Consider the following 26,211-nt stretch of genomic DNA (forward strand, 5'->3'; position numbering starts at 1 on the left):
TATCTATACCTGGATAACTTACCAGACTCACATCTAAATATACTTGAACACGAACAATTTAGACACCAAGTTCCAAGTGAAGTTCTGCCAGCATTATGTAACCTTTCATTTAAAACCATGACATACACAATAGAACCACTTATGGGTCAAATTATTAATGCAACTATTAACACGCACAAATTCATAAATATGCTGGAAAATCATCTCTTGTTCTTCTACACCTTGGGTCTTGTCATATTTGTTATCCGGCATACCTCTCAAGTGTCCAGATTTTTGCCTCAAAGTTTTGGTCTGTTCCTTGTAAAATTTGTGATTTTCTGGGATTTTTGTGGCAAATCAGTGAGGCTTGAATTCACTAAATAATGACAGGCATTGAGTTTCAGACTTTATATCCTACAGAAAATGCACGTTATTACAAAACCTTTTATTTTAGCAACTTTCTAAGTTTATAAGAGCAATATTTAAGATTTGTCCCTATTTTTTGCGGCTTTGTCCCCCAATTATTTTTGGCTTTTCCAGATTTTTTGTGCCGAGAGGTTGAGAGACTATGCATCGCTGTACAAACCTCTATAAAGGGGACTTACCCTGAGCAGGTAAACTTTGTAACTGCTTGAGTTAAAGTCTCTTGCTGTGTGCTGCTCTTCTTTGAGATTTTCTATATATTAAATAGCCCGAGACATACTGTTCCGCACTACTTTCAAACACTGGCATGACCACTTTACTCCAATTACAGCAACATTTCAATTTTGCATGGTATTAGCAAAACAAATACAATTACCTATGAAAAGTATGTTTCACATAGACTCATGACCTTTTTTATTTTTTATACTGTTCAATCATGTGACAAAGTACTGCTTTGGTAAGTCAGTTATGCAGGGGTATGAAAATATGTTCACACAGAATATGCATAACTACATAAAAAATAAGCCATTCAAAAGTAAACATCTCAGGGACTGTACAACCCCAGCAGCAGGCTGGAATGCTAAATTTAACTACCATTATTTAAGCATGAATCTTAGACCTTTTTTGACTGCTGCCTGAATCGTGGGATGTGACAATTATATACATTGTTAACACAGAGTAAAGGTACCACTGGAATTACCCAGCAGATGGCACCAGCAGGCAAAAGTTGGACTATTAAGGGAATCATACACCACTCTATGTGCAATTTCTGTAGAAGAAAATGTAAGTAAACTGGGGAACACTTTTATGCAGGTGAATATTTTCCTTTAATGGAGCTGCCTAGAATCCCAGGTAATTACAGCAGCTGGAGACTGGGGTCTTTACAAGGCCAAAAAGTTAACAGTACTGCAGAAGTCAGCATTTGAGTGTCCAGAGGAATCTGGACAGCTTTTCTGTGACAGGAAGACATACAAAGGCCACAGCGGTCAGATTTCAGAGGGAGGGTCTAAATCAATAGCTTCAGTGCTGCCAATGGACTGTTTGGTGGTTGGGATCCAAAATTGATATTTGTTTAATTAGTAGTGATCCAGAGGTACACAGGCTGCTATACACCAAGTTATCATTTGAAAGGCACCATTTGCACACTGGAGACTTATTTGTTCTCCGGAGATTTCAACAGTGTGCCAGAAACCAAAGTTCATTCTATGTAACAAGGCACTATACGCAGTGACTTTTACCTGTTGTTTGGAAGGCACACCCTAAAAAGTGAATGGATACCGGTCACCAGTCCAAGACCTGCAAAAGGTAGACTTTATGGTTAACTGCTTTACTTTTCAACTGCTACTACTTGATGTGTAAGAAGGGCTTTTTTAGCTAACTGATGTTTAAATTTATGTAAGACTTACTGGAACACTTTTAAAAATATGCAGTTGGGACTGGCAACTCTGTTTGAAATAACATTTCTTAAAATTGTTGCTGCAGGAGTGACTAATGAAGATGAAGTATTACTTTCTCACTCAGAAGTGTATTACTGAATGAAATGTTTTATTTTCCACTTGTTTTCTTTTCAGTTCCTATTCTGGCAAAGTCGTCGCGATTTTACAATAGCTTAATTAATTTATCCAAAAGAGAGGTCTAGTGCGTTTGCTGCCTCTGCCTTCCACTTCAATACACATGGCAGGGTGTGTATATAGAGATTTATATCAGATTGTTGGATTTTACATTGTCGAAATTCATATGATTGAGGCCACATGATCAACAATGCAAAATCATGAACGCCAAGTAAAAACAGAAAAAGCATTTAAGCAGGGAGGCAAGCCCTGCTGCATCCCCCACACCCCCTGCTACTTTACTATGCTAACTTAGAGAACACACTGCAGTGGACAAAAGAGCACACTCCCTGATCCCCACTGTAACACAACCTCCATGGAGCTCTGTTTCTGCTTATCAGCTGGTTTGCAATATTTTACACTGTCGTTCATGTTGTCTTGACCATACAAATTTTGACAATGTAAAGAATTGACAAATCATATAAACCTCTAAAGATTATGTACACATGTACACACACACACACACACATATATATATATATATATATATATATATATATATATATATATGTGTGTGTGTGTGTGTGTGTGTGTGTACCACTAATGAGTGAAAACAACCATTGTTGATTGACAAAGTCAACGTCAAAACATCAAAAATGATACTTCAGTATGCTAGCACTGAGAAACATCTGTGCCTCCCACACCCCCTGCTAACATATACTAACTTCTCTATGCACACAAACACGGGGTAAAGACAAACCTCTCAACCTCTGAATTTATGTGCTCTCGCACTTCTGTCGATTAGCTGCCTAGTCAACCATATACAGCCGACTAGGCAGCTCTTGACCTAACACTCATTCAACCAGGTCATTAGCGCACACACACACACACACACACACAGATTTTATATATATATATATATATATATATATATATATATATATATATATATATATATATATATATATCTTTAGAGAAATCTATACACACACATTTACGGGTGCAGCCACACTGGTCATCTCGTCAACCTGCAAATGGTCAAGCTGGAATTACACACACATGCGTACACACAAACACACATTTACAGGTGCTTCCATTTTGGACATCTTTTCCAATGCAAACGGTCAAGTTGAAATTATTGAATCTTTGTTTTGTTGAGTAAGGGAATAGGACTTGTCCCCACTGCAAGAGAAGGTCTTTCCCCCTTGCAGAACTCATGTTAAAGCCAGTTCCAGTGTTTTGATAGAACCAGAGTTGATAATTTGATTCAGTGATTTTTACTTTTTTTTTTCTAATGGACAAAATGAGAAGTTGAACAAAAAGACCAAAAGTGTATATTAGACACACACACACACACACACACACACACACACACACACACACACACACACACACACACACACACACACACACACACACAAATGGAAATGTCATAGAAGTGAATGCCTAATCATTGACCATCTAATGTTTGAAAGTAAAAACATCGACATCCACTGTACCTTTCATACCCACTGCTAACTACATATGCCAACTCAGAGATTGTAATACAGTGGATAAAAAGAACATTTGCCAAACCTTGCTGTACCACAATCTCACTCAAAAGATCCAGTACAGCTCAACCAGCTGTACCTGCTTTGTCAGTATTCGATGTGAAAAAAAAAAAAAAAGTGCAAATGAAATTAAGTGAACTCTACACACACAAACACAAGGGGTTTCTTTTCTTTAACAATCATCTAACTTGCCTGTAGATGTGAGTGCAATGGGGTGTATGTTACCCACAAAAGACTAGCATCCAGTCCAAGACTATTTCTTAAATCCACTGAGTGTTGAAATAGGCTGTAGGGTCCCTGTGACCCTAAAACAAGTTAAAGTATGCATTAGAGACTTAAGGAATATATTTTTCTTAGTAAAATATTTCTGATGAACATAACAGGATTAAAAGTTACCAGTTTACTACACTATAAAATTTCTTGCAAATTTTAGCTCTACTGTCTACTTTTTAATAAGTTTAGAATGATGTTCACTGTTAACTGTATACTGATTCTCCACTAAACAAAAATGCCAATGCAGATAGCAGTCTTTTGAAGTAATCAGATGCTTGCATGAAGATGTGCTGGTAATTTTTTGTTAAGAAATCATAAAAAAGTACAAAATCACAAACAATACAGCTCGTAACTATAATAATAAAAAATAAAACAGAAAGGTTATACTCAGCACTACCAAATATCAAGGTCAAGGAAGCAGTAAACTAATAATGCAGAGTAGATTGACTTTACTTCAGGTGTCAAAACAGAAGTGAGAAAGGTGCGTGCTGTCCACTGTTTTACAGCAGGATAATCTGCCAAACTCAAGAAGATTGGATCTACTTTATCCCCAAGGGATACTGAAAGATGCCAAACTAGTGGATCAAGGTCTGCTACTCACTGATTGTCACTCACATAACCAATTCCTGTAGCACTGATCCTTAACATGACCATCTTAATTTGAATGAATAAGACTAACTTGATTAATCTATCTATACATTGCCCTCATACTCCATGAGATGCAGAGAGCTCAGCAAAGTGCCCATGTGATGCAAAAGCATCTCACACATTATGTAACTAGTAATAGGAATGTTGAATGGTCATGACATCTTAGAAGAGGAATGATAAGACAGGCATCTTCCGTATCTATTGTAAACAAATCATATTTTAGTATTACCAATAATGGAGGAAAACAAAAGCATACTAAACTTATTTTTACAGCGCTGGAAGGGAACCAAAGGCATAATGATTTTTTTTTAAATTTTACAAATCTGTTTAGGCTGTAAGGTATGGAACTGGCCTAAAAAAAAACTTTCTAAAAACAAAATCTTCAGCAGAAGCACATCCCTTGCTGAAAGACTGGAAATGATTGCACTTCCTTTTTCTGAAATAGTCTGTGGACCTAATTCCAGGCCACAGAAAGGCAATTTTTGAGTCTCTGGAACACTTACCACATAAGTAGGCTGGTGAAAAGATGAATTTTACTACATGCTCTGTTAAAACCAATTAAGTGAGGGAAAAAATATGGCCTACTCAGATGACGTCTGGTATAAGGTAAAAGAGGGGGTGGCAGCAGCTTTGGAAGTTGCCTGTGACTTCTTCTGTGGAAAGAAGTCTTTCCTGGGCTACTTAAGACAGTTTACATTCCTCTTCACCCTTCTGGGATTTCTTAAAAAATGGTTTCCTAGAAGATGACATTTTTTAAAGGTCCTTGTGGAAACCTAAAAATTTGTTTCAGGCCTTTGCCTTTTCCCTCTCCTTTTTTAGGCATGACAAATAAGCACACAGCAAGGCTACCTTGACGATTTTGGGGAAGACCTCTGGCTTTGCTCTCCTCACTGCTGTCTCTTCCTAATACAAGGTGCTGCTGCTCTATATGATGCATGTACATCCTCACAGCTCCATTTGGCCACAAGGCCTACAAGTTTACCAGCTATTTACTAAGTCTGGCTAGATCTTCTTTTATATCTGGCTGAGAAAAGTTGGCCTCTTCCGCCTGCATTTGGTTAAGAATTTCCAGAAATAAGAATTATTTTGAAGCTAGCAGGTGAGGTATAAATGAAAGTTAAGAGTACTACAATGATAGATGTGCAAGAAGACAGTCTAGTTTTATTCTCCAATTGGTTCTAATGTCTCTGGCTTCAGTCCTATAGGTTACTAAAGATGGACTACTACTTATGACATGCCTTTCTGCCATCTTGCCCCAAAGTACCAGTCTCAAGACAGGTCTCTTAGTGAGATATGACATTCAATTTCAAAAGTATTTAAGATATCAAAATGATACATACACCTCCAAACACAGGACCACAATCCCCCCCCCCCTCCCCTCACACTAAGCTGCTCGGGGTTGAAATCGATAAGGATCTAAACTTTAATGTCCATATCTCACAAACCATTACAAAGGTACATAAGAAATTAGGAACCTTATACAAACACAAAATTCCTATCGGACCAAGCAAGAATCTCCCTAGCCCAAACCCACCTCTTGTCTACTGTAATGTATGTATCACCAATCCAAATTCATATCAGGAAAACAGACCTAAACAAATTAGAGTCATGCTAGAATAAAATTGCAAAATTCGCAAATAACTCTACTTTTAGAAGTTATCACTGTCTTGCCCTGAAGCAACTACAGTGGTTAGAACTCCTTCAGCTAATTAGTTATCACCAGTTAATCCTCACCTTCAACACAAGGAACCCTCAAAAAACCGCAGCCCTAAACCAACTTCTAAACCAATATTCAGCAAATTCACCCTCTGCACTCATCCAACAAATCCCTGCTCTACATAACCAAAGCCAATAACACTGGAGGGAAAGGTATTTTCTCTCACACCATTGCTAGGGAATGGAATAACCTCCCCCAAAATATTTCCTCTGCACCATCCAGCTCACTTTTCAAGACAACACTTAAGTCACACCTCTTGCAATCATGGCTCTGTCCTTGGATCACATAAATTTTTTTCTGCTCTCCTCCAAACTTGCCACACCTCATCTCCTCACTGCTTACCTCAGCTTTGCTCTCAGTGTAAGCGACCTACTTCAGTGTAAAGTCTGTGCATAAACAGGCTTACATTGTGGGCCAGATTCCAAAAGAGCTGTTCTCAGAAGAAGTGATTATTAACACGGACAGCAAGTATTTTGGAATTGGGCTGAACATCTACTACTTCAGTAAGCCCTAAGGATGAAGCCAGTGGTGCTATGAAAAAAAAGAGTGAATGACAGAAGCTTCCCAGTACGATGACATATAATACATTTCACACATAGCCTCTGATAATATACAAGTAGGCCATAACCATAACAAGGCAGTGCACTTTTGTTGGTGAGACCTTCAGTAGTGTAAGCTTTGTTGACTTCTCAGGTTTCTAATAGCGTTTCTTCTCAGCTGACAAAATAAGCAAATGTCTATCATGCTCATCAGTCCCTGAAATCACAATCAAAGTGATGGCTTCAGTAGGGTCCTGCTGAAATTCTGAAGACTATTACTGTTACCCTTGAAGCTGTGATTAGGGGGAATATGTTCTAAGTCTCATACTGCGGTACCTTTAAACATTCCCTTGCTCCAGTGTACAGCAATCTTAGATAAGTACACAAAAACATCACAGCTGTAGTGAGTAGAGCCCCTCAGATGGCGGCGGTGGCGGTGCACAGCAGCAAAAACCCCTGCAAAAACAAGTTAATGGTCAGTTTCAACATTTGCTGTATATCTTGTGATAATGCACTGCATTTTTTCAAGGCTGCAAGATTTGCAGCCATGGGTCTTCTCAGACGAAACAGAGTACGAGTGCCAGATGTCTTTTTCTTTCATAAAGACATCAACATTTTAAAACTCTCTCCGTTTTCTTTTCTCTTTCTTTTTTTGTGTATGTATGTGTGTGTGTGTGTGTGTGTATATATACCTATGGGAAACAGTAATTTAGTAAATTGTTGATAAAATCAACATAATGCGATAGGTGTACAAGACCTCTACATTATCGGGGTTGGGGAATGTGCAACCTCTGAGTAAGAATAAAAAAATAGAATGGGTATTTGGAGGAAGGCTCGTCCCCATGCAAAAAACATATTTTTAACTTTTTATTTAATATTTTTCATTTGCATGTTTAGATGTTATTCCTTGGCTCACTTATAATGATGTACTGTTGTTGTTTTTGTTGACCTGTTGATGTCGATGTGACTTGGCAACTTTGCTTATCCTTCTATAGAATATATACATGTGTGTGTGTGTGTGTGTGTGTGTGTGTGTGTGTGTGTGTGTGAGAGAGAGTGTGCGCGTGTACATGTGTAGACGATGTACATTGAGTGTGTGCGCGCGCACATGTGTAGACGACGTACATCTGTCCACTGAGTTTTCATCCAAAGCAGTATTCACTTTAACCCCATTTTGCACTGATTTCTGGGCTTTGCTACAAGGGATCTACCTGTAATAGTCTTTAAAATTTCTCTTAAACACTTCTCAAAAGCTTTTAGCATTCTACATCTAGAATCAATTTTGAAATTCCAGTATAGGTGACAATCCACTTAAATGTGCACGATCCTTAAAAAAAATCATACAGTTACTATAATAATCCTTGGGTGGTAGATGTCTTCTGTACCCATACCTGTGAAAATATGGGGAAGACAAATTATCACAAATCCAGTGCATGTGACCTAAAAAAAGGAGTAAATAAAAATAAAAGCTAAAAACTACTAAACAAATCCAAGTACTCTTTAACATACTGGTGAAACTGGTGTAAATGAAAAAAAAAAGCATTCTGAAGAATCAGCATGGAGCTATGAAATGAATCCTTTGAGAGTGGCAATAAAAACTGAAGTTCAAGTCAGAATATGTTGATAAGAAGATGGATACTTTAAATGGCATAAGATCAAAAACAGCTATAGCTGAATCACAGTTACTGCTGGAAAAAGAGCACAGTGAAAGGTAAGAAGTTTATATGTCATGAATAACTGATGAAAATACTTCCTCTCAAACACTTCCTTTCAAATTACAATTTAATTTCTTCATACAACTTATATCACCCCCCCAAATAAATCCTTTGTTTTTTTAACAATAATAGTAGGATGACTTTTTTGTGATTCTAATTAACTAGAATAAACTAGACACTGCTCATTTGGTGGTACAACAGCTGCACTGACGAGAAGGTGATACATACACTGATTAAGCGCCAGCCCAGTTTATTACTCTGCATGCAATACAATCAAATATAGCATACTTAATGTGTGTGTGGTGGGAAGTAGGGAGACTATATGCCACACTTGCCCTTAGGCAAAGCCAATTAAAAAGAGAAAGGCCATCAACTTCAAACCTAGCATTCACTGCTGCTCACTTTTATCCTGTTCTACACTTAGCAGAGTAGTAAGGTCCTGAGCTGTTAATGAGATGCTTTCTGCATTCAGAGGTAAAAATGTTGATTTCTACAAGTCTTCCAATATCACGCCTGAAGAAGGGCATTTGTGTCCAGCAGACCTACCTGGTTAACAAATAAACAGAGTACCTTTCTCTAAACTCCTCTATATTTTATTTTAGTGCAAACACCTTTTAGATTTTGCAGGTAATTATACAAGTAGACTGCCTCCTCAAAGTGAAAAGCTAACTAAAACATGCCAACTGGGCTTGAAAAGACTCACTAGAGACAGACCATTTAGTCATGTTAAAAGACTGTTCAAATATTGAAGTTACAAAGGCATTTCCCTATAACAAAACAAAAATCTATAAATGTACGAGATAACAGTTTACTGCTATACACAAGCACAACCTCTAGCCAATGAAAGACAGGGATGTATATTTGGTACCATGTGTCAATGGCCAAGACCTAGTTCCACGACATCTTACTAATTATATAGCACATTAAGTGCTTAACAATACATTCACTATACAATTATTTTCCAAGTTGCATGTTCTTCATACCTCAGAAGTTTCTCTTTCTGCTTTGTAGTAAGAGACTTCAAAAATTCCACTTCTGGATCATCATCATCTTCACTTGCTACATACTCCTGAGAAAAAATATGAAAATAAAAATATACAAGTTTCTTACATTTCAAATGCATTTATAACATCCAAATCATATAAAGGCATTATCAGTGCTATTTTAAAAAAGTAACAATCTAAATTTCAACAGTCTAACAGGCATCTTTCTTCAAACATATAAACGTATTAAATGCAAAGGCTGCAAATTTCAGTTTAATGGTTTACCATGACACTATAAGAAATTCAGAGCTGGCGCATTCACTTTAATGCATTATTACATCCAGCACACTGAGTGTATATGAACAGCATTTTAACAGAATATTTTTCTATACTTTTTTTCCTCTGTGTATATATAGCATATTTAGTTTACAGCCTGACACATTATATAAATAAAAACTTCAAAGCAATCATATGTAAATTTGATCTTTCATAAACATTCTCACTTTACTGATAAAGCTATTATTATAGTTATTACCCGTGATGGATCATTTGCAGTTATGTTTCTCCCCAGAACACTTTGTTTTAGCGCAAACCCACTGTTTCTCATCTCCGCCATTAGCTCTGAGGGGTGCATCGACGGACCTGTTCAGAAAAATCACAGTCTGAATGCATCATTGATGCCTCTCTACCTTTCTTCTGACTCCACAGTAGGAATTCAGTTCTAGCTTTGTTAAGCAAAATCACAGCTAAATCAACTCAATGATCTTCTGCTGAGCAAATCATAAGATATTATTCTCTCAAAGCGGCAGTTGTGAGACTCAGAATACAAAATAATTGCATTTTTCTTTTTGTCTGAGGGCATTCTCCTCAATATAACTTTCTAATATCAGCAACAACGTACTGAGGCATTGTCTGGATGAATGTTTCTGATTACAGAACGAAGCAGAGAGGAAAATGTGTGGGTGCACAGACATAGTGTTTAGCTAAAGAAAAAAAAACTTTAAATATAAAGCAGTAGGTAAAGAAAAGAATGAAACTGACCTTTAGGAAACTTATACAATTTACACATTCACAAAACTGTCCAATTTTGGTAATTACGAAATTATTTAAATGTAAGTAGTTCAGGTCAAATGCAGACTTCAACCATGTCCTGACTCTGAGGTAATGGTACTTCCTGAAGCAAGCAAACATTGTGTTTTTTTATCTCTGCAGTACAGTACATCATCTATGGGTATATCATATTTGCTTTTGTCATAACTGTGAAGGAAATAATGAGGTGAACAACATGCCATAAAACAGGTGACTACTAAAGTCAGCCATCACTAGCTGCAGGATGCATGCAGAACTTGAAGACTTGGGAATGATTTGCTTTCTTTAGAACAAAATAGTTTGGTCAGATCACAAAATGCTGCCTTAATAATTCCATTTACATAAAAATATAACACATTCAATGAAATTTACTTCACTTGCTAGTTGCTAATCTCTGCTCCTGCCCTTCTCTCTTTCCTAAAGCTTGTAGTAGCTACTGGTAATGTGCTTATTTCCTCAACTAGCAGTTTGTGCCTAGTAAGCCTCCCATTTTATTTGTCACTTTTGAGATATGTAGTCTTTTCCTGTGTCATCCTTTTTGAAATATTCCTTTTTAATTAAAATGCACTTCATTTTGCCACCCTGATCACCCACAGCATGTCTGTCATCTGCTGTTTCAGTGGTCCACATGGGCATGCAGAAACAAAAGCTGAGAGCAGGTGACAAGTGACAAGTATATCCCAGTCTTCCTTTCTGACTCACTTAAGTTGTAGCTCCTGGTGAACAACCCACAAATACTTTTAAAAAGTCTCAGATTCTGACTCAGTATAATCTATTTTCCCTTATAAATTAGTGCCAATACAATATTTATTGAAATTTTGTTGACTGAGTTAGCCTGTATAGGTGAATGTTCATTTACAAAAGGGGCCCAGATGAAGAAGAATAAAACAAATAGAAGAGCAAAAATCCCTAACAAAATATAAACTGAAAATTAACGGTTTAAAAAAAATGAAAAGTACACAAATGTGGTACTGCTGTGCAGCAAACTAAACCATATAACCCAAAAAAGATGCTCCAGGGAATTCATCCTCAACCAGCTGGAAATTAGGAACTGCCGCAAGGAATCTGTGTACAACTAAAAGTTTATTTTCTGCTTAAACACAAAAACAGGTTAAACGCTTTCATCCAATGCACTCCTGGACTTCGTCAGAACCGCATTCTTGCCATTCATTACCTCTATTTAAAGACTAGTGTATAAGTAACTTGAACATCCAAACATTACTCAATAATAGGACTTACTGGAGAGACTGGTATATATCCCAGAGACTACCCCTTCACTGCAGAGTTCCTCCATAACCCAATTCAAGTGCAACTTGGATAACTGGATGGGGAACAGGAAATTCTGTTCCTAATGGACACATGCAGCCTGTAAAAGCTTCATCTCCCAGGCCCCTACTTGTAAAAGTTTTTCACTTCCCAAGCCCCTCCTTACACTTATCAAGAGCACCAAAAATTGCCAGAGATTTGGGATGCATGGCTAGGCTTAAAAAGGCCCTTGTGGTTGTTAGCCCAGTAAACACCTATGAGCTTTCATACACCTACGCAATATTGTTACTTTAATAAGCAATACTCTTAATACAATGTGAAAACAATAAAATTCTTTTTGAATTAAAAGCTGGTAAAATAAATACCTACGCATGAAATACATAAAACAGTAATATATCAGCTTAACTCTGAAGCTTTCATTTTTAGCACACTATTTCAACTAACAACATCATTCAAACGAAGTTCCTCAGATACACTTAGCTTAAGCTCACAAATAGTTTCCATCAACTCAATGTAAGTTTTCCAATCACCTCCTCTTGGTTAAATCTCCACTTTCTCCAATATCAGAAATAAAAAAATTATAGACATTCCTTTCTTGTACAAATGTATCTAGCTAATGCATTTTTGCAATCACCACTGCTGACACAATACATATGTTTGCAAATGTGTACATTGAGTGAAAACTCTGTTTGCATTGCAGGACTCACTGCATATTAAATATACCACGCAATGTGTATGACATATATATACTTGTGTTCTAAGATCACACCTTTTTCCTATTTGTTTATATATCTGCACTGTTTACATTGCCACCCCTTCATGTACTGTATATATTGCATTATACTGCCTAATGAAGGTGGTAATTTTTCTAGAATATTCTTGATATTAGATCTTTTTAAATACAATACAAGGTTTTCCTTAATAATATCCCCAGGCACTCATTCAACTGAAAATGTCCCAGTATTTATTAATTACCTCCATTATTTCCTTCCAGTCACTACAGTAATACTACTCATCTGTTGTTTTGTTTGATACGTGTCCAATCCATACCTTACAATAGGTTTGTACTTTTTACATTCTTTCATTACTTATATCTTGAGCTATCATCTACCAATTTTTTGGGTATCCCCTCTCCAGAAACATCTCCTTTACATTTTGGACTTGTTCTAAGTACATCTAGTCATTGGAAATAATTCTAGATAAATGTATGAAATGACTTTTCATTATTCCCTTCCTTTAATAAGGATGACAACTAGAATAATGCAGAAATGTATTACTGTCTGTAGATCGTCTCCACAGCATTGTGTCAAATGCACCTTCGTCATTCTGATTTTTATATCAAGGTAAGGAATATCATGGGCCCCCTCTGAAAACGGGGTTGCACAGCACAATAACAATTAATTATTGCAAAATGCGAATACACCACCTCATAAGCATACATTCAAAATACATGCTGAAAAAGTACAATCATGCTGACTGATTTGGTACTGGGAAACATTTGGAAAACAGCAGTTGTTTAGTAAATTACTGAAAGTATTTAACTAGTTATTTTTCATGCTGTATATTACAAATATTGACACTGACTGGATATATTAATTATATAAATGCTACATCACATGCACAAACAGACAGCAAACACAATTGCTTGCAGGATGCTTAGACATAAAAGTTGATCCTCTCCACTGTAGCTAGTACTGTATTTCTTGATTTATGTTACATGTAATACATGCCTTCAGACATGTCACATTTAATAAATACAATGAACAAAATTTACACTGCAATTAGCAATTACATAGCTTAAAATTGAGGGGGTAGCAAAGGATATACTATACAAGACACACTTGCAAACTGAACCAAGAATCTAACAAAAGAGTTTTATATAAATAGTATTCCTGGCTGGTAATAAAAGTATTTCAATGAATATACATGCATCCTTACAATATGAAGTGATGGAGGTGGTAAAGTTAAGTAATGAGATGTAAGCCTTGATGTGTATTAAGGCAGGCATAGCTTTGAAGTGTGCCTGCTAATTTTGAATTATGGGGTGAGTAGTTGACTGACGGTATAACCAAATATATATACACACACACACACACACACACACACACACACACACACACACACACACACACACACACAGATGCCCTTCAGATGGTTGAAGTTTTAAAACTTCGAATTTCATATGGCCGTGACCATATGATCGAAGTTTTACAACTTTGAAAGTACTGAACGGAGATCTCCATACAGCATGGAATAGGAAATTTTCCCTTTTCCTTGCTGTAGTGTGATCTCAGTCAGGGTTGATATATTTAAATAGCAAGGGGTGTGGGGCCCCCTGCAAAAATGTCCAGGAATTTTTTTGTTTTGTTTTTCTTTTAGGTGTTTGAAGTTTTGAAACTTCGATCATATGGTCTTGGCCATATGAAATTAAAAGTTTTAAAACTTAAGATCATCTGAAGTAGACCCATACATATATATATATATATATATATATATATATATATATATATATATATATATATATATATATAAAATGTACGGGTTCCTATTACTTTATTGAAAGATAACATAATCGAACGATCAAAACTTCGAAATGGCAGCATTTTGAAGATCGCATTGTGGGATTGCAGTACAGTGATGATTGGAATATTTGCCCTTTCCTCATTGTAGTGCGATCTCGGAGTTGGAATATATATTTAGCAGGGGATGTGGGGGGCGCAGCCCCCCACAATACAAGCTTCGAAATGCTGCCATTTCAAAGTTATGATCGTTCGATTACGTTATCTTTTGCTAACGGAATATGAAACCTAATTTTCTGGGATAATGCACTGATCTCAATGGACTATTTGCAAGGACAGCCCGGGTGAATAGGACCACATAAGAAATTGCCAAAACATATTTACACACACAAGGACATGCTACAAAATACATACATATTTACAGATACAAGAATATGCTAAAACATTTGGTTGAAGAATGAGTTTACAATGTCAAAATATGGATGGATAATATGTAGTCATAATGAATGAGATGGCTTATGCGACAGGGATAGCAGTGTTTTATTATATAAAGAGGTATAAAGATATTAGAAGAGTTGAGTGTGAATAGTTATAGGAAAGAATACTGTCAGGAAAAACAGAAATGCTTACAGAGGCATGCACAGAGAAGAGGAGTAGAAAGGGGAGGAAGTGTGAGAGATGCAAAGAGAAGAGGAAGATAGGATGAATGAGAGTCAGTAAGTGACAGGGTGACAGCAGGAGCTAAGGAAGGAAGTATGAAATGGGGATAAAAGGGTGTGAGAAAGCTGCAAGGTTCATGTAATGTGACATGTCTGAGTTCAGCTGCACTTTGTTTGGGTGAAGAGGTACTCGAACTGTTGTCTGAAGTCAGAGTACCTTTGGACGTCTCTGAATGACAGAGGAATGCAGTCCTGTAGTTTAGCTGCTAAGACAGAGAATGCATGGTCAGTGAGATTAAGTTTAGTTTTTGGAATTAGTAGGGTGGGTCAAGATTGGAAGATACCATTGAGATTATATGTTGAGGTTTTGGTGAGGAGTTTATGAGTGAAAGGGGAAGATGTTTTAGGAGACCGGGCTTTGTGAATTACTGATCCTAGCAAGAGGTTGTCTCCCAAATATATTGAGAGCTATTTGGCGACTGTGAGAGTTAGGCAGTGGTGACTTTAATAGGGAAGTAAGAAATGAACCAGCAGATTTTTATTGGAGATGGTTTGCAAGGTACTGGCATTTTTCTTTGAGGGTGAAGAGATTACTAGTAATCAATATTTGAGTTTAGATAACAGTATTCCTTTGCCCATGGTAGCTTTGACTGGCTTGGACAAAAAAGATGACAGTTTGTATGCCCAGAACAGTAGTGTGCTGATCTTTTTCTATGAGTTTTGAATGTGTATTTTAAAGCTGAGACAGGTCTAGCCACACTCCAATGTATTTGTTGGATATGGTAGTTTCTATGGTAGTATTGTTAACATTTTTAATATTAAGGAAGCTGGGTGAGTATGCTACAGTAGGGTCAGACTGCTGTTAAGACGTGGGTATAGTTGGTACTGCATACAGGATATTGTGAAGATGAGTGTAATAGGGTGTGTGCTGTAATCATTGCATATGTAATTAGTAGTTACAGATATATCTACCATAGCTGTTTGAATTCTGCAAGGTTAATATGCAACTTGCTTTCTGAGAAATCTGTAATATTTACTTATCTAATGACACATTTTATACAGGTTAGTGAGGAGCTTAAGTTGGTTTTGTCTATCAATTAGAAACTGACAGTGTTGCTAACTTCTCAAAGTGCAAAATTAATACCATTCTTTAAATAAGAAACCATTCTTTACAAAAAACATTGAAATGAATCCTCTAATTTATCAGCATTTTAAATTAAGAATAAAAATATATAAATATGATCCACATTTCAATTCCTTCCTCCATGTCTATTTTAGGCTTTGTCCTTGATTCCTGAAGCAAGAGGCTGAAAATTACCCTGCACTGCACAATTATGCTATGTTACTTCTTATCAAGTAATCCTGTTAGGAATTCTGAACTACGTCTGGATATAATATAACAAATTGACATGTATGATCTTGACACGTTTGAAATGGGCTTTGATGAAAGGATTATGTGGGTCAGACTAAAATTTATAGATACATGCATACTTCACAATGCAAATATTTATTTTCATTTTAATTTCAAATAAGCAAATCAGTACTTCAAAGGCTTTACCAATAAGTCAGTGAAAGACAAGAGGGGCACCACTATCTTTAAAATTTGACAAACCAGGATATAACATGCCATATCTAGAAATGAGGAAAACTCAGTGACAGCCTTGCTCCTCCTATTACTGGACACTGTATAGAAATTTTCATTGTCTAGGTATATAAGCTACTTATCCTATACAATGTTCAATGGATTTTACAAAATACATTCAGAAATAATAAGCACATAATGGAAAAGTGTTAATTATCCTTTTTATAATAAAAACAATAATCTTTACTTGCTAAAACTCACGGAGAGTGTGAATAGAAAGAAAATGAGAAAAGGAGGGGGAAAGAGTCATAGTAACATAATATGTTATTACATTTAATATGCAATAAATAAAATGTAAGACTTTACAGGCTGTAGATATATATATATATATATATATATATCGATTTCTAATACTATAAAGTATTCATTCATTTTCAAATAGTCATCTTAATCCAGTTCTGGGTTGTGGTGGAGCTGGGGCCTATTCCTGTACTTAATGGGTAGAAGGCAAAGAAACAAGCCTGGAAGGGTACCAACCCAACACAGATCCCCCCACACATGCACATACATACACAAGGCATGCACAGCAACTGGAAACTTGGAGGATCACCAATTTACCTATGTACGTAGGATGTGAGAGGAAACGGGGGGAACCTGGAAAAAAAAAAACAGGGAAATAAACTCTGCACAGAAGGGACCCCAGACAAGAACTGATCCAGTAAAAAAAAAAAAAACAAACACAGTGAGGCAGTAATGCTAACTTCTGTGCTACTGTGTCTTACTGGTACAGCAGTTAACGTGGTTGCCTCATGGGGATTGGGTCTCCAGTTCAGTTCTCAGCTGAAGTGCCTTCTGTTCAAAGTCTGTACACTGTCCACATAGGTTTCTGACAGCTTTTCTGGTTTCCCTCCATATCCCAATGATGTGCCACAGGTGAAGCGGAAATCCTCACAATTGCCTACAGGCTTGGCTAGCATGACCATTTACTTGTATGTGTGTGTGTGTGTGCACTCAGTTGCAGGATTTGTTTCTATACTTTGCAGCCCCTGACTGCCAGTATTGGCTCTAGTTCCTCAGTAACCCTGAAATGTATTCAAGCAAGTTACTGAGGACTGAATGAATGAAATGAACAACGAGTTAAATGTCTTATTACTACTTAAACCAGAGTACAAGTAAACTTCAGATGAACTGATATATACACCAACAAACTCTTACAGAAAAGCAGTTTTAGTCACCTTCCCTTCAGATGAATAACTGCATGTTGAAGGGCTATACTCTTCTTGTCAATTTTTATCTGCTAAAAAAGCAACACTTCTGAGATATAAAAATGTTATTAAAAAATGGAGAAGTATATTTAACCTAGACATGCCCATATTTTGCTGTAAATCTAAATACTGCTTTTAACAGTAATGCTGAAAAAAGATATAGAGAAAAACAATGCTAACAACTGTATTACACTTCCTTTAATAAAACGTACTGCTCTGGAATAATCAACATTACAGATCACAAGTTGTACACTAACCATCTGCTATAAATTATTTTAAGGAAGCAGGGAAGCACAACAGAATGAAAAACTCTCGCCCTATTTTAGCTGCTGCTCTTAATTATTCAGTAAGAGGTTACATACTTCAGAGACAGTTGAGAGTGATTTATCATTTTGCACACCTAAAATGAGAAAATAAACAATATTTTACAGTGCAATATAGCTAGGTCTTCATCTGTACTTACAACAGTCTTTGAGAACAATGCAGTTAGGACAGAGATTAAAGCTCTGAGCTGTTTACAAGCAGGATTCTGTAATTAGGGGTACAGGGCTCGATTCTTCCCACTTCCATTTGCTGAACAAGTCACTTAACTATACAATACTCCTGTGTCACTGCTAAAAAGGGACAATGTCACGTACCATAACTCTCAACTGTCCAGATTTTTGCCTCATATTTTTGATCTGTTTCTCATACAATTGTGGTTATCTGGCAAATCATTGAGCACTGAAGTCAGAAAATACTGGCACACATTTGAGTTTCAGACTTTATATCCTTCAGAAAATTCATGCTAATACAAAACCTGTTATTCCATCAACTTTTAAATTTTTAGGAGCAATATTTAAAAAGTGCCCCCCCCCCCCATTACTTGTGCATTTCTTACTCTAAGAGGTTGAGAGGTATGAAGTAGACTTACCTGGCTAACAAATATTTAAAGTAAAATGTCAGTGAAGTTTCATTATTTCAGTCTGTACCAAATCAAGACTGTTGGTGCTTCCTGACCAACTATGAGCTTAAAATTATAGCGGAGTCTGTAACTGTCATGTTTAATTTTAAAACTAAAACAGCTTTCCCAAGTGCAAGTCAACTAGTACAATGGTTATTTCAGACATAGTCTGGACTGTGACAGTCTGGACAGTGACTGGCATTAGAAGTGTTTACTTCTAATGCCAGTCACATTCCTTAAAATGCCCTATAGGACCTTACTGCTAACTTGTCTGGTTCCAACACAAAAAAAGTCACATTTTGAAGACTCCAAGGTTATTATTTTACTGACATCTGCAGTCAGGCCATCTACCTGTTGGACAAGTGGAGCAGTTGACCTAGAGTTACGGAGGTGCAGCAGTATGCAGTATTCTAGGCTTCAGAATACATACATACATATGCACATTTCCATACTGGAAATTCATTAAGTCCTCTTAGCGGCCACTGTGAGTTTAGTATTTGCCTATTCACCAATAACTCAAATTAGATACATCTTAGCACTCCTAAAGGAAATGAGCAAACTGTTTCATACTTCTCACTCTAACATCTCTCTCTCTTTCTTTTGCTTATGTCATACCTTATTATCAGCATTTCCCCTCTGAGTTCATGAAAAAGGGAAAACATTTTACCCAAGCACATTTTTTTAACACAGCTCTAAGTGTCCAGGTGGCAATAGCACCATGTCCCTTAACATTCTATACTTCAATTAATACTGGCAAAACGTTTCTAGCTTACGGTAAATATGCACTGGAAGTGATCATCTTCATTACCTATATGTGCAGTGGTGTCATTTCTTAAAAGTAACTAGAAAGTTAATCTACTAAGAACATTCATACATCCTATCACTGCAATCATGCAGTACCTCCCTATGTTTTTCCATGACTTCACTATGTCTAGAAATCTACATTTTTTACGCAATAATTTAGTTCATAAAGATAAGACACTAAGAAGCAACACGTGTTCAACTTTGATTTGAAATTTCACAGTCCATTCACCTGATATAATCCCAGTTGCTGATCGCTGTTATAGGATAGCCAGCTATTGGTTCAATTTATGATAGACAATGTTTTGATGCACAGTTTTCCCACACTAACTACACTGACCATCTGATCCTCCCAACAGTTCTATCAGAAATTAGCACCCCAAACCATACTATGGAGTTTTCTATTTCTTGAGTGGGTAGAGACGGAAGGATTATCTTCCAATAACTGCATCTTATGTCCATGAAATGGGGGGTGATGGCTGACAGGCTGTTGACAACTATGGCTGGCACCATTTCTTTTTTCCATATGCACTAACTGTCTTCTGATTAGTTCTACATGCAAAACATAAAATACATGGATTTGCAGACTGTTTTACTAACTGCAATGTCTCAGCAAACTTAACAAGAGGAGGAGGAGGACAGATGTCTGAGTGTAAGTATGGCCAGCCTTCTGATTCTCCTGCACTGGAAAAATCCACGCTACACTTCCAAAGCAGGATAGGTAAGTCAAGTCAGTAAATATTATGTCTCCTGGTAGGACACTGCTGTGCAAACCTGGGTCATCTGGATTTTAATCTACACTTCACCTGAACCAACTGGGCCAGTTTCGAACATAAACTTTTGCCAGTACAATGTTGTGGATAATAGACTTAAATCTTTCCTCAGAATCAAAATGCATAACATTCTCTGCCAGTTTTCATCAAGAACATCTTCAAAACCAGTAAGAAACAAAGGTAAACCTGTGTAGTGGCAGTCACCCTAATCCCGGTCCATCTAAACTGACCATGAACACAAACCACTCATCCAGTACATCCCAATCTACAACTCAACAAATAACTACCACCACTGGTGGCACAAACCCAAACTGCATCTCAAGAAACTCTTGCTAACAGTATGTGCTTGAAACTACACAATATCAACATCTGCAGCATTTGTAGTAAACCAGAAGTCCCTGGTTGTATAAGTCACCACTCCCTTGATATATCAGCAGTCACTGAAACTTGATTAAAGTCAGACATTAAAGATGAACATATCTGCCCACCAGGCTACATTATAATCAGGACCGAAAGAATAACGAAAAAGGATGATGGTGTTGCTATTATCAACTCTAACTCTCTAGAAGTGACACGCTACCCACATACTATCCGACAATTTAGCAATGCTGAGCTCCTAATCACATTTCTGAAATTAAATAAATACAAACGTCTATACATAATTGCTCTCAACATCCCTCCTGGAAAAAATACCACCACAACTGAAGAGATCTTATCTTTGGTATTAAATAACACCACCCCACAAATCTGTTATTCTACGTGATCTAAATATTGACTAGTAACCTATCACTACCAAATTCCCCAAAACACTATAAACCTCTGTAGCTTTACTCAACTCATTAACACTACAACAAGATACAACAAACAAAGGAGTAAAGCTTCTATATTAGATTGGATACTTCCACCTCTGCCAATTTTTCATCCTCAGGGACCTTTCCAGATAGCATCAGTGATCACTGTCCAACATTTGGTAACAAAAGTACAGTTTTGTACCTACCATAAATGTAGATGTTCGAGGATTCCATTGCTGCAGTCCTTACTATTGGGTATAGTCCGCATCCAGTCGGCCCGAATACCAGAGTATAAGGCTGACGTCGGTCAGGGCGCATTAGACTGACGTCAGCACGTCAGGGTACTAATGCGCATGACCGGCGTCATATCCTCAGTCTTTTCTTGCCCCAGATGTCAGAAGACCCTAAAAAGACAAGGCCCAAAATACCTGCACCAAAACATGAACAATATATACAAAAATATAAGCAGGTAAATCACCTACACAACCACCCCTAAACACAGAGGGAAGGAGGGAGGTAAATTGGACTGCAGCAATGGAATCCTCGAACATCTACATTTATGGTAGGTACAAAACTGTACTATGTTCTTCGCCTTCCATTGCTGCAGTCCTTACTATTGGGTAGAATCCCAAAGCAGAGGTAAGGAGGCTGGCAAATCATAAAGAAGCAGGAGCTGACAACATGCCGCAAAACAGCTGTGGCAAAACCAGCCCTAGACTTAGAGTAGATAGGAAGGTGATAATGCTTAGAGAAAGTATGCACTGAACTCCAAGTAGCTGCTTCCAAAATATCCTTAGTTGCCACCCCGTAGAAATGCTGTTGAAGTGGCAGTAGCCCTAGTGGAATGAGGCCTAATCCCAGCTGGAACCTCCTTGCCATGATGGGAATAACAAAATGCAATGCAAAAGCCAATCCACCTAGAAATAGTTTGTTTTGACACAGGCTTGCCCTGAACTCAAAGCAAAAGAAACAAACAACTGCTGAGACTGCCTAAAATCCTTAGTCCTGCTTAAGTAATAACGAATTGCCTGTGTACATCTAAAGTATGCAAAATCTTTTCCCCTTTATTTTGGGGGTCTGCATAAAAGGTAGGCAAATGAATAGTTTGGTTTAAAGCCACACTAGAAACCACCTTAGGCATAAAGGAAGGATTAGTACGTAATGATACCCTATCCTTATGGAAAATCAAAAATGGCTCTACTGCCATAAGGGCCTGCAACTCAGACACCCTTCTTGCAGAAGTAATAGCCAACAAAAAAGCAGTCTTCCATGACAAATATTTCAATTCAGCAGTAGCCGCAGGCTCAAAAGGTTGTAGAGTAAGTTTTTCCAACACAAAATTGAGATCCCAAGCAGGAGTAGGAGCTCTACGTGGGGTCTTATATTCTTAGCCCTCTAAGAAACTGCTTGAACAAAGGATGCGAAAACAATGGTGGGTCACAATCATAGTGAGCTGAGATTGCTGCAGCATGAATCTTGATGGAAGAGAAGGACAGACCCTTGTCCAGTAACTCAGTAAGATATTGAAGAGCCACACTCAAATTAGGCTCAGAAATCTCCAAATTCTTTGCTTTACTCCAAAATAAAAATCTCTTCCATTTTGCTGCGTACACTTTCCTTGTACTAGGTCTTCTAGCTTCCATAATCACATTTAAAACTTGTTGAGGAAGTTGAGACCTGCTGTGTTTCAACACAGAACATGCCAGGCTGTCAGAGGAAGAGAGTGAAGCTTGACATTGAGCAGATGACCGTCCTGCTGGGATAACAGATGTGGAATCAAAGGTTAAGGCCATGGAGGCTCCTTTACCAGACTCGTAGTAGAGGGTACCAGTGTTGCCGAGGCCAATCTGAGCTATCAAAATCATCCTTGGCCTGTTCTGTCTGACCTTTAACAGTACCTTTGGAAGAAGAGGCAGAGGTGGAAAGGCATACAGATGAAGGTTTGTCCAACTGAAAGACAGAGCATCCACTTTCCAAGCTGTGTGATGAAACCCTTTGTGCAAAACTGTGGCAGCTGGTGGTTTAGTGGAGAAGCGAACAGATCTATGTCTGGAGTTCCCCATGACACTGTCAATTTCTGAAATACATGAAGATCCAGTTTCCACTTGTGGGGATCCATGATTTGTCTGCTTAACACATCTGCTAAGGAGTTCTGTGCTCCTGGCAGAAACCTTGCCTGAAGAGGTAGGTGCAAGCGCAGTCTCCCATAAAATCATTGCATGCCTGCATAGAGGATAAGAATGTGTTCCCCTTGTTTGTTGAAGTACCACATGACAGTTGTGTTGTCTGTTAGAATCAACACCTGCCCTGGAAGAAGTAACTCCTTGAAAGCCAGAAATGCGAACTGGACTGCTAACATCTCCTTTATGTTGATATGTAGATGCTGTAGTCTGGCAGGCCAGTTGTCTTGTATCCACTTTACATTTAGATGAGCTCCCAAGCAATGTCTGAGGCATCTGTCGGTAAAATCTGACTCGCCTCTGGCCGGGTCACAGAGAGTCCCTTGTTTAGGTGACATTCCTGAGCCCACCACAAAAATACTCTTCGAAGGCAAGGTATTATTTGAATGACAGTGTCTAAATCCCGGCAGTGCTGTGTCCATACATTTCGAGATACCATTGTAACTTCCTCATATGCAGTTTGGCATTGGGAAGCACCAGAATACAAGATGCCATGAACCCTAATGCTTGAAGGACTGTCTCTGCAGTCAGCACGGACTGATGAGATAGTTGATGGAAGTAAAGTGACAGACTCTTTTGTTTGTCCGGGGTTAAAAAGGCCATCTGGGCTGCTGTATTCAGTCTCACACCCAGAAAGCACATGTCTTGAGAGGGTACTAGACTGGACTTTATTTCGTTCACAGAATACCCTAGGCATCTTAGCACTGCTATAAGATATTCCAGATGCTGTAGAAGGTCTTCCTTTTCTTGAGCCAGAATCAGGCAGTCGCCTAAATAAGGATAGATTTGAAGTCCTTGTAGCCTGAAGTAAGCTATCACTGAGCCAGAACCTTTGTGAATACTCTGATGCAGTAGATAAGCCAAAGGGCAATGCAGAGAACTGATAATGAGAATCTCCAGCTTGAAACCGCAGATACTTCCTGTAACTTAGCCTGATATGCACATGAAGGTAAGCTTCCTTGAGATCTAAAGTTACCATCCAGTGATCTTTGCCCAGCAGGGTAAAAGCAGTTGTAACGTCAACATCTTGAACTTGGGAATGTCCAGATAAGTGTTGAGGAGAGATAAATCCAAAAGCAGTCTCCACGTGTTCCCCTTCTCTGGTACTAGGAACATGCGAGAATAAAATCCTAGGCCCCTTTCTGACACAGGGACTGGTAGAATGATGTCCAACACCCATCTGTCTTGAGTAATTAAATCCCAATTTCCTTTGAAAAGAGACAGTTGTCCTTCCAAAGGAGCTGCCAGACGAGAATCTACTGGCAGTTGAAAAGGCAGGTCATTGGGTCTGTTTACGAAAGGACTGACCCCTGCCCTCACCAGAAGTCTGAGCAGGTGAACTCCTGTTCTAGGCCTAAAAGAACCTTGAGCCCTGCCCCTACCACGCCTAGACCTACCCCTAGACTGGGAATCATAAGCAGGATATGTCCACCCCTTAGCAGGCCAATTTCTACTAAACTTCGGTGGCTGTACCTGCAAAAATCTTTAACAGTTTGCATAGACTTAGCTTTGTCCTCCATTTTCTTTAAAACTGCTTCCACAGGTGAACCAAACAACACATCAGACTGTAAAGGAGCATCCAAAATCCTTGTCTTAACATGCTCAGCCAAATTTTGATCCCTCAACCAGGCATGCCTGCGAAGAACAGAACTAGTGGCAGCCACCCTCGAGGAGGCCTGCACAGCATCAAAACCACATTGCAAAGAATGCTTGCCCACTTGTTCAGACACAAACTAAATCCAGCAAGTCTTTACAATCAATACCTTCCGCCAAAGCATCCACCTTAGATTTCAATTGTGAAAGGAGATAATTTTGATATTTCAGCATGTGAAACTGACAATTTAACGCCTCATGGCTAGAGTGGAAGAAGTATACACTTTCTTACCCCACCTATCTAACGCCCTTGCCTCTTTGTCAGTGGGAACAGGATTTTAACCACAGAGGCCTTAACACCTTTAGGCCCCTGAGAAACAGTTTCCGGGTCCGCCTAGGACTCTTAAACAAATACTTATGAGCTTCGGGCACCCTATAGTACCTATCAGGTTTAACAGGAGCAGGAGGCAAAGAATCAGGGTTCAGGAAGCCTCTGCAAAAACATCTTCCACCACATTCAACACAGGAGGTATAGCTAAGGGCCTATGCTGGGGTAAAACAAGAATTCCCTAAGCCTCTTCCTGGAATCAGAGTAATCCTGGCCTTCCCATTTAAAGTGCTCCCTCATGGAATGCAGAGTCTCTGAAAATGAAAATCCTCAGGAGGAGAAGCCAAGGAGTGGCATCATCCACATCAGAATCAGAATAATGAGGATACTCCTGCAAATCTTCCGCAGAAGATTCAGAAGCCCCTGAACCCTGTTCAAAACTGTCAAATTCTGGTTCCACTCTAGGCCTCTTATCAGGAGGGCCCATAGAACCTCTAATCATAGTAATCAAATCTTCTGCCATTTTAAGCATATGTTTCTTAGGTACAGAACCCGAAAGGCTAGGAGAAGCCCCTACTGAAGCTGAAGTTGGCCTACCTCTAAAAGAAGTTTTGGCAACAGAAGGAGAGGCTCTAACTACTTTGGGAAGAGAGGGAAGAATAGTTACCTGAGAAGCCCCCTCAGCCTGGCCTGCCTCCTGAGAGGGTACATCCTGTAACAGTAAAGTTTCTGCCTGAGAAACTCCTGGCAAAACCTCCGGCTCCACTGAGCCATCTAAAGAACCGACGTCTGGGACTGCCGGTTCATCAACCCTAGGTTTCGCTGTTTTGTCCTTGCGCTTCTTAGATGAAGCGGGCGCCGGAGCATCCGACGGCATTTTATAATTGCAACGCTTCCCAAACACTAATCTGGCACAGTCTAACCTCCTCTTAATAGTGCGTTTGTTAAACTTAGCACAAGAGCGGCAACCAACAACGTCGTGCTCAGGCCCTAAACAAGGTATACATAATGTATGGTAATCCCTATGAGGTATTTGTTTCCCACA

The 26,211-nt window shown here is 38.4% G+C and overlaps 1 protein-coding gene across 1 annotated transcript in view; it reads right to left on the minus strand.

Annotated features, from left to right (window-relative positions):
• CIR1 (corepressor interacting with RBPJ, CIR1) overlaps nt 1-26,211 on the minus strand; it is an 823,643-nt gene that overhangs the window by 10,862 nt on the left and 786,570 nt on the right. The window contains exons 8-9 of the mRNA XM_044075555.1: nt 9,913-10,019; nt 9,378-9,463 (exon numbers count right to left, since the gene is read on the minus strand). Coding sequence (XP_043931490.1) covers nt 9,378-9,463; nt 9,913-10,019 — 193 coding nt within the window. The remainder of the gene's footprint in view (nt 1-9,377; nt 9,464-9,912; nt 10,020-26,211) is intronic.

Source organism: Protopterus annectens, chromosome 6.part1 (assembly GCF_019279795.1).
Source record: "Protopterus annectens isolate FY-2018-M chromosome 6.part1, PAN1.0, whole genome shotgun sequence".
In the NCBI taxonomy this organism is placed as follows: Eukaryota; Metazoa; Chordata; order Ceratodontiformes; family Protopteridae; genus Protopterus; species Protopterus annectens.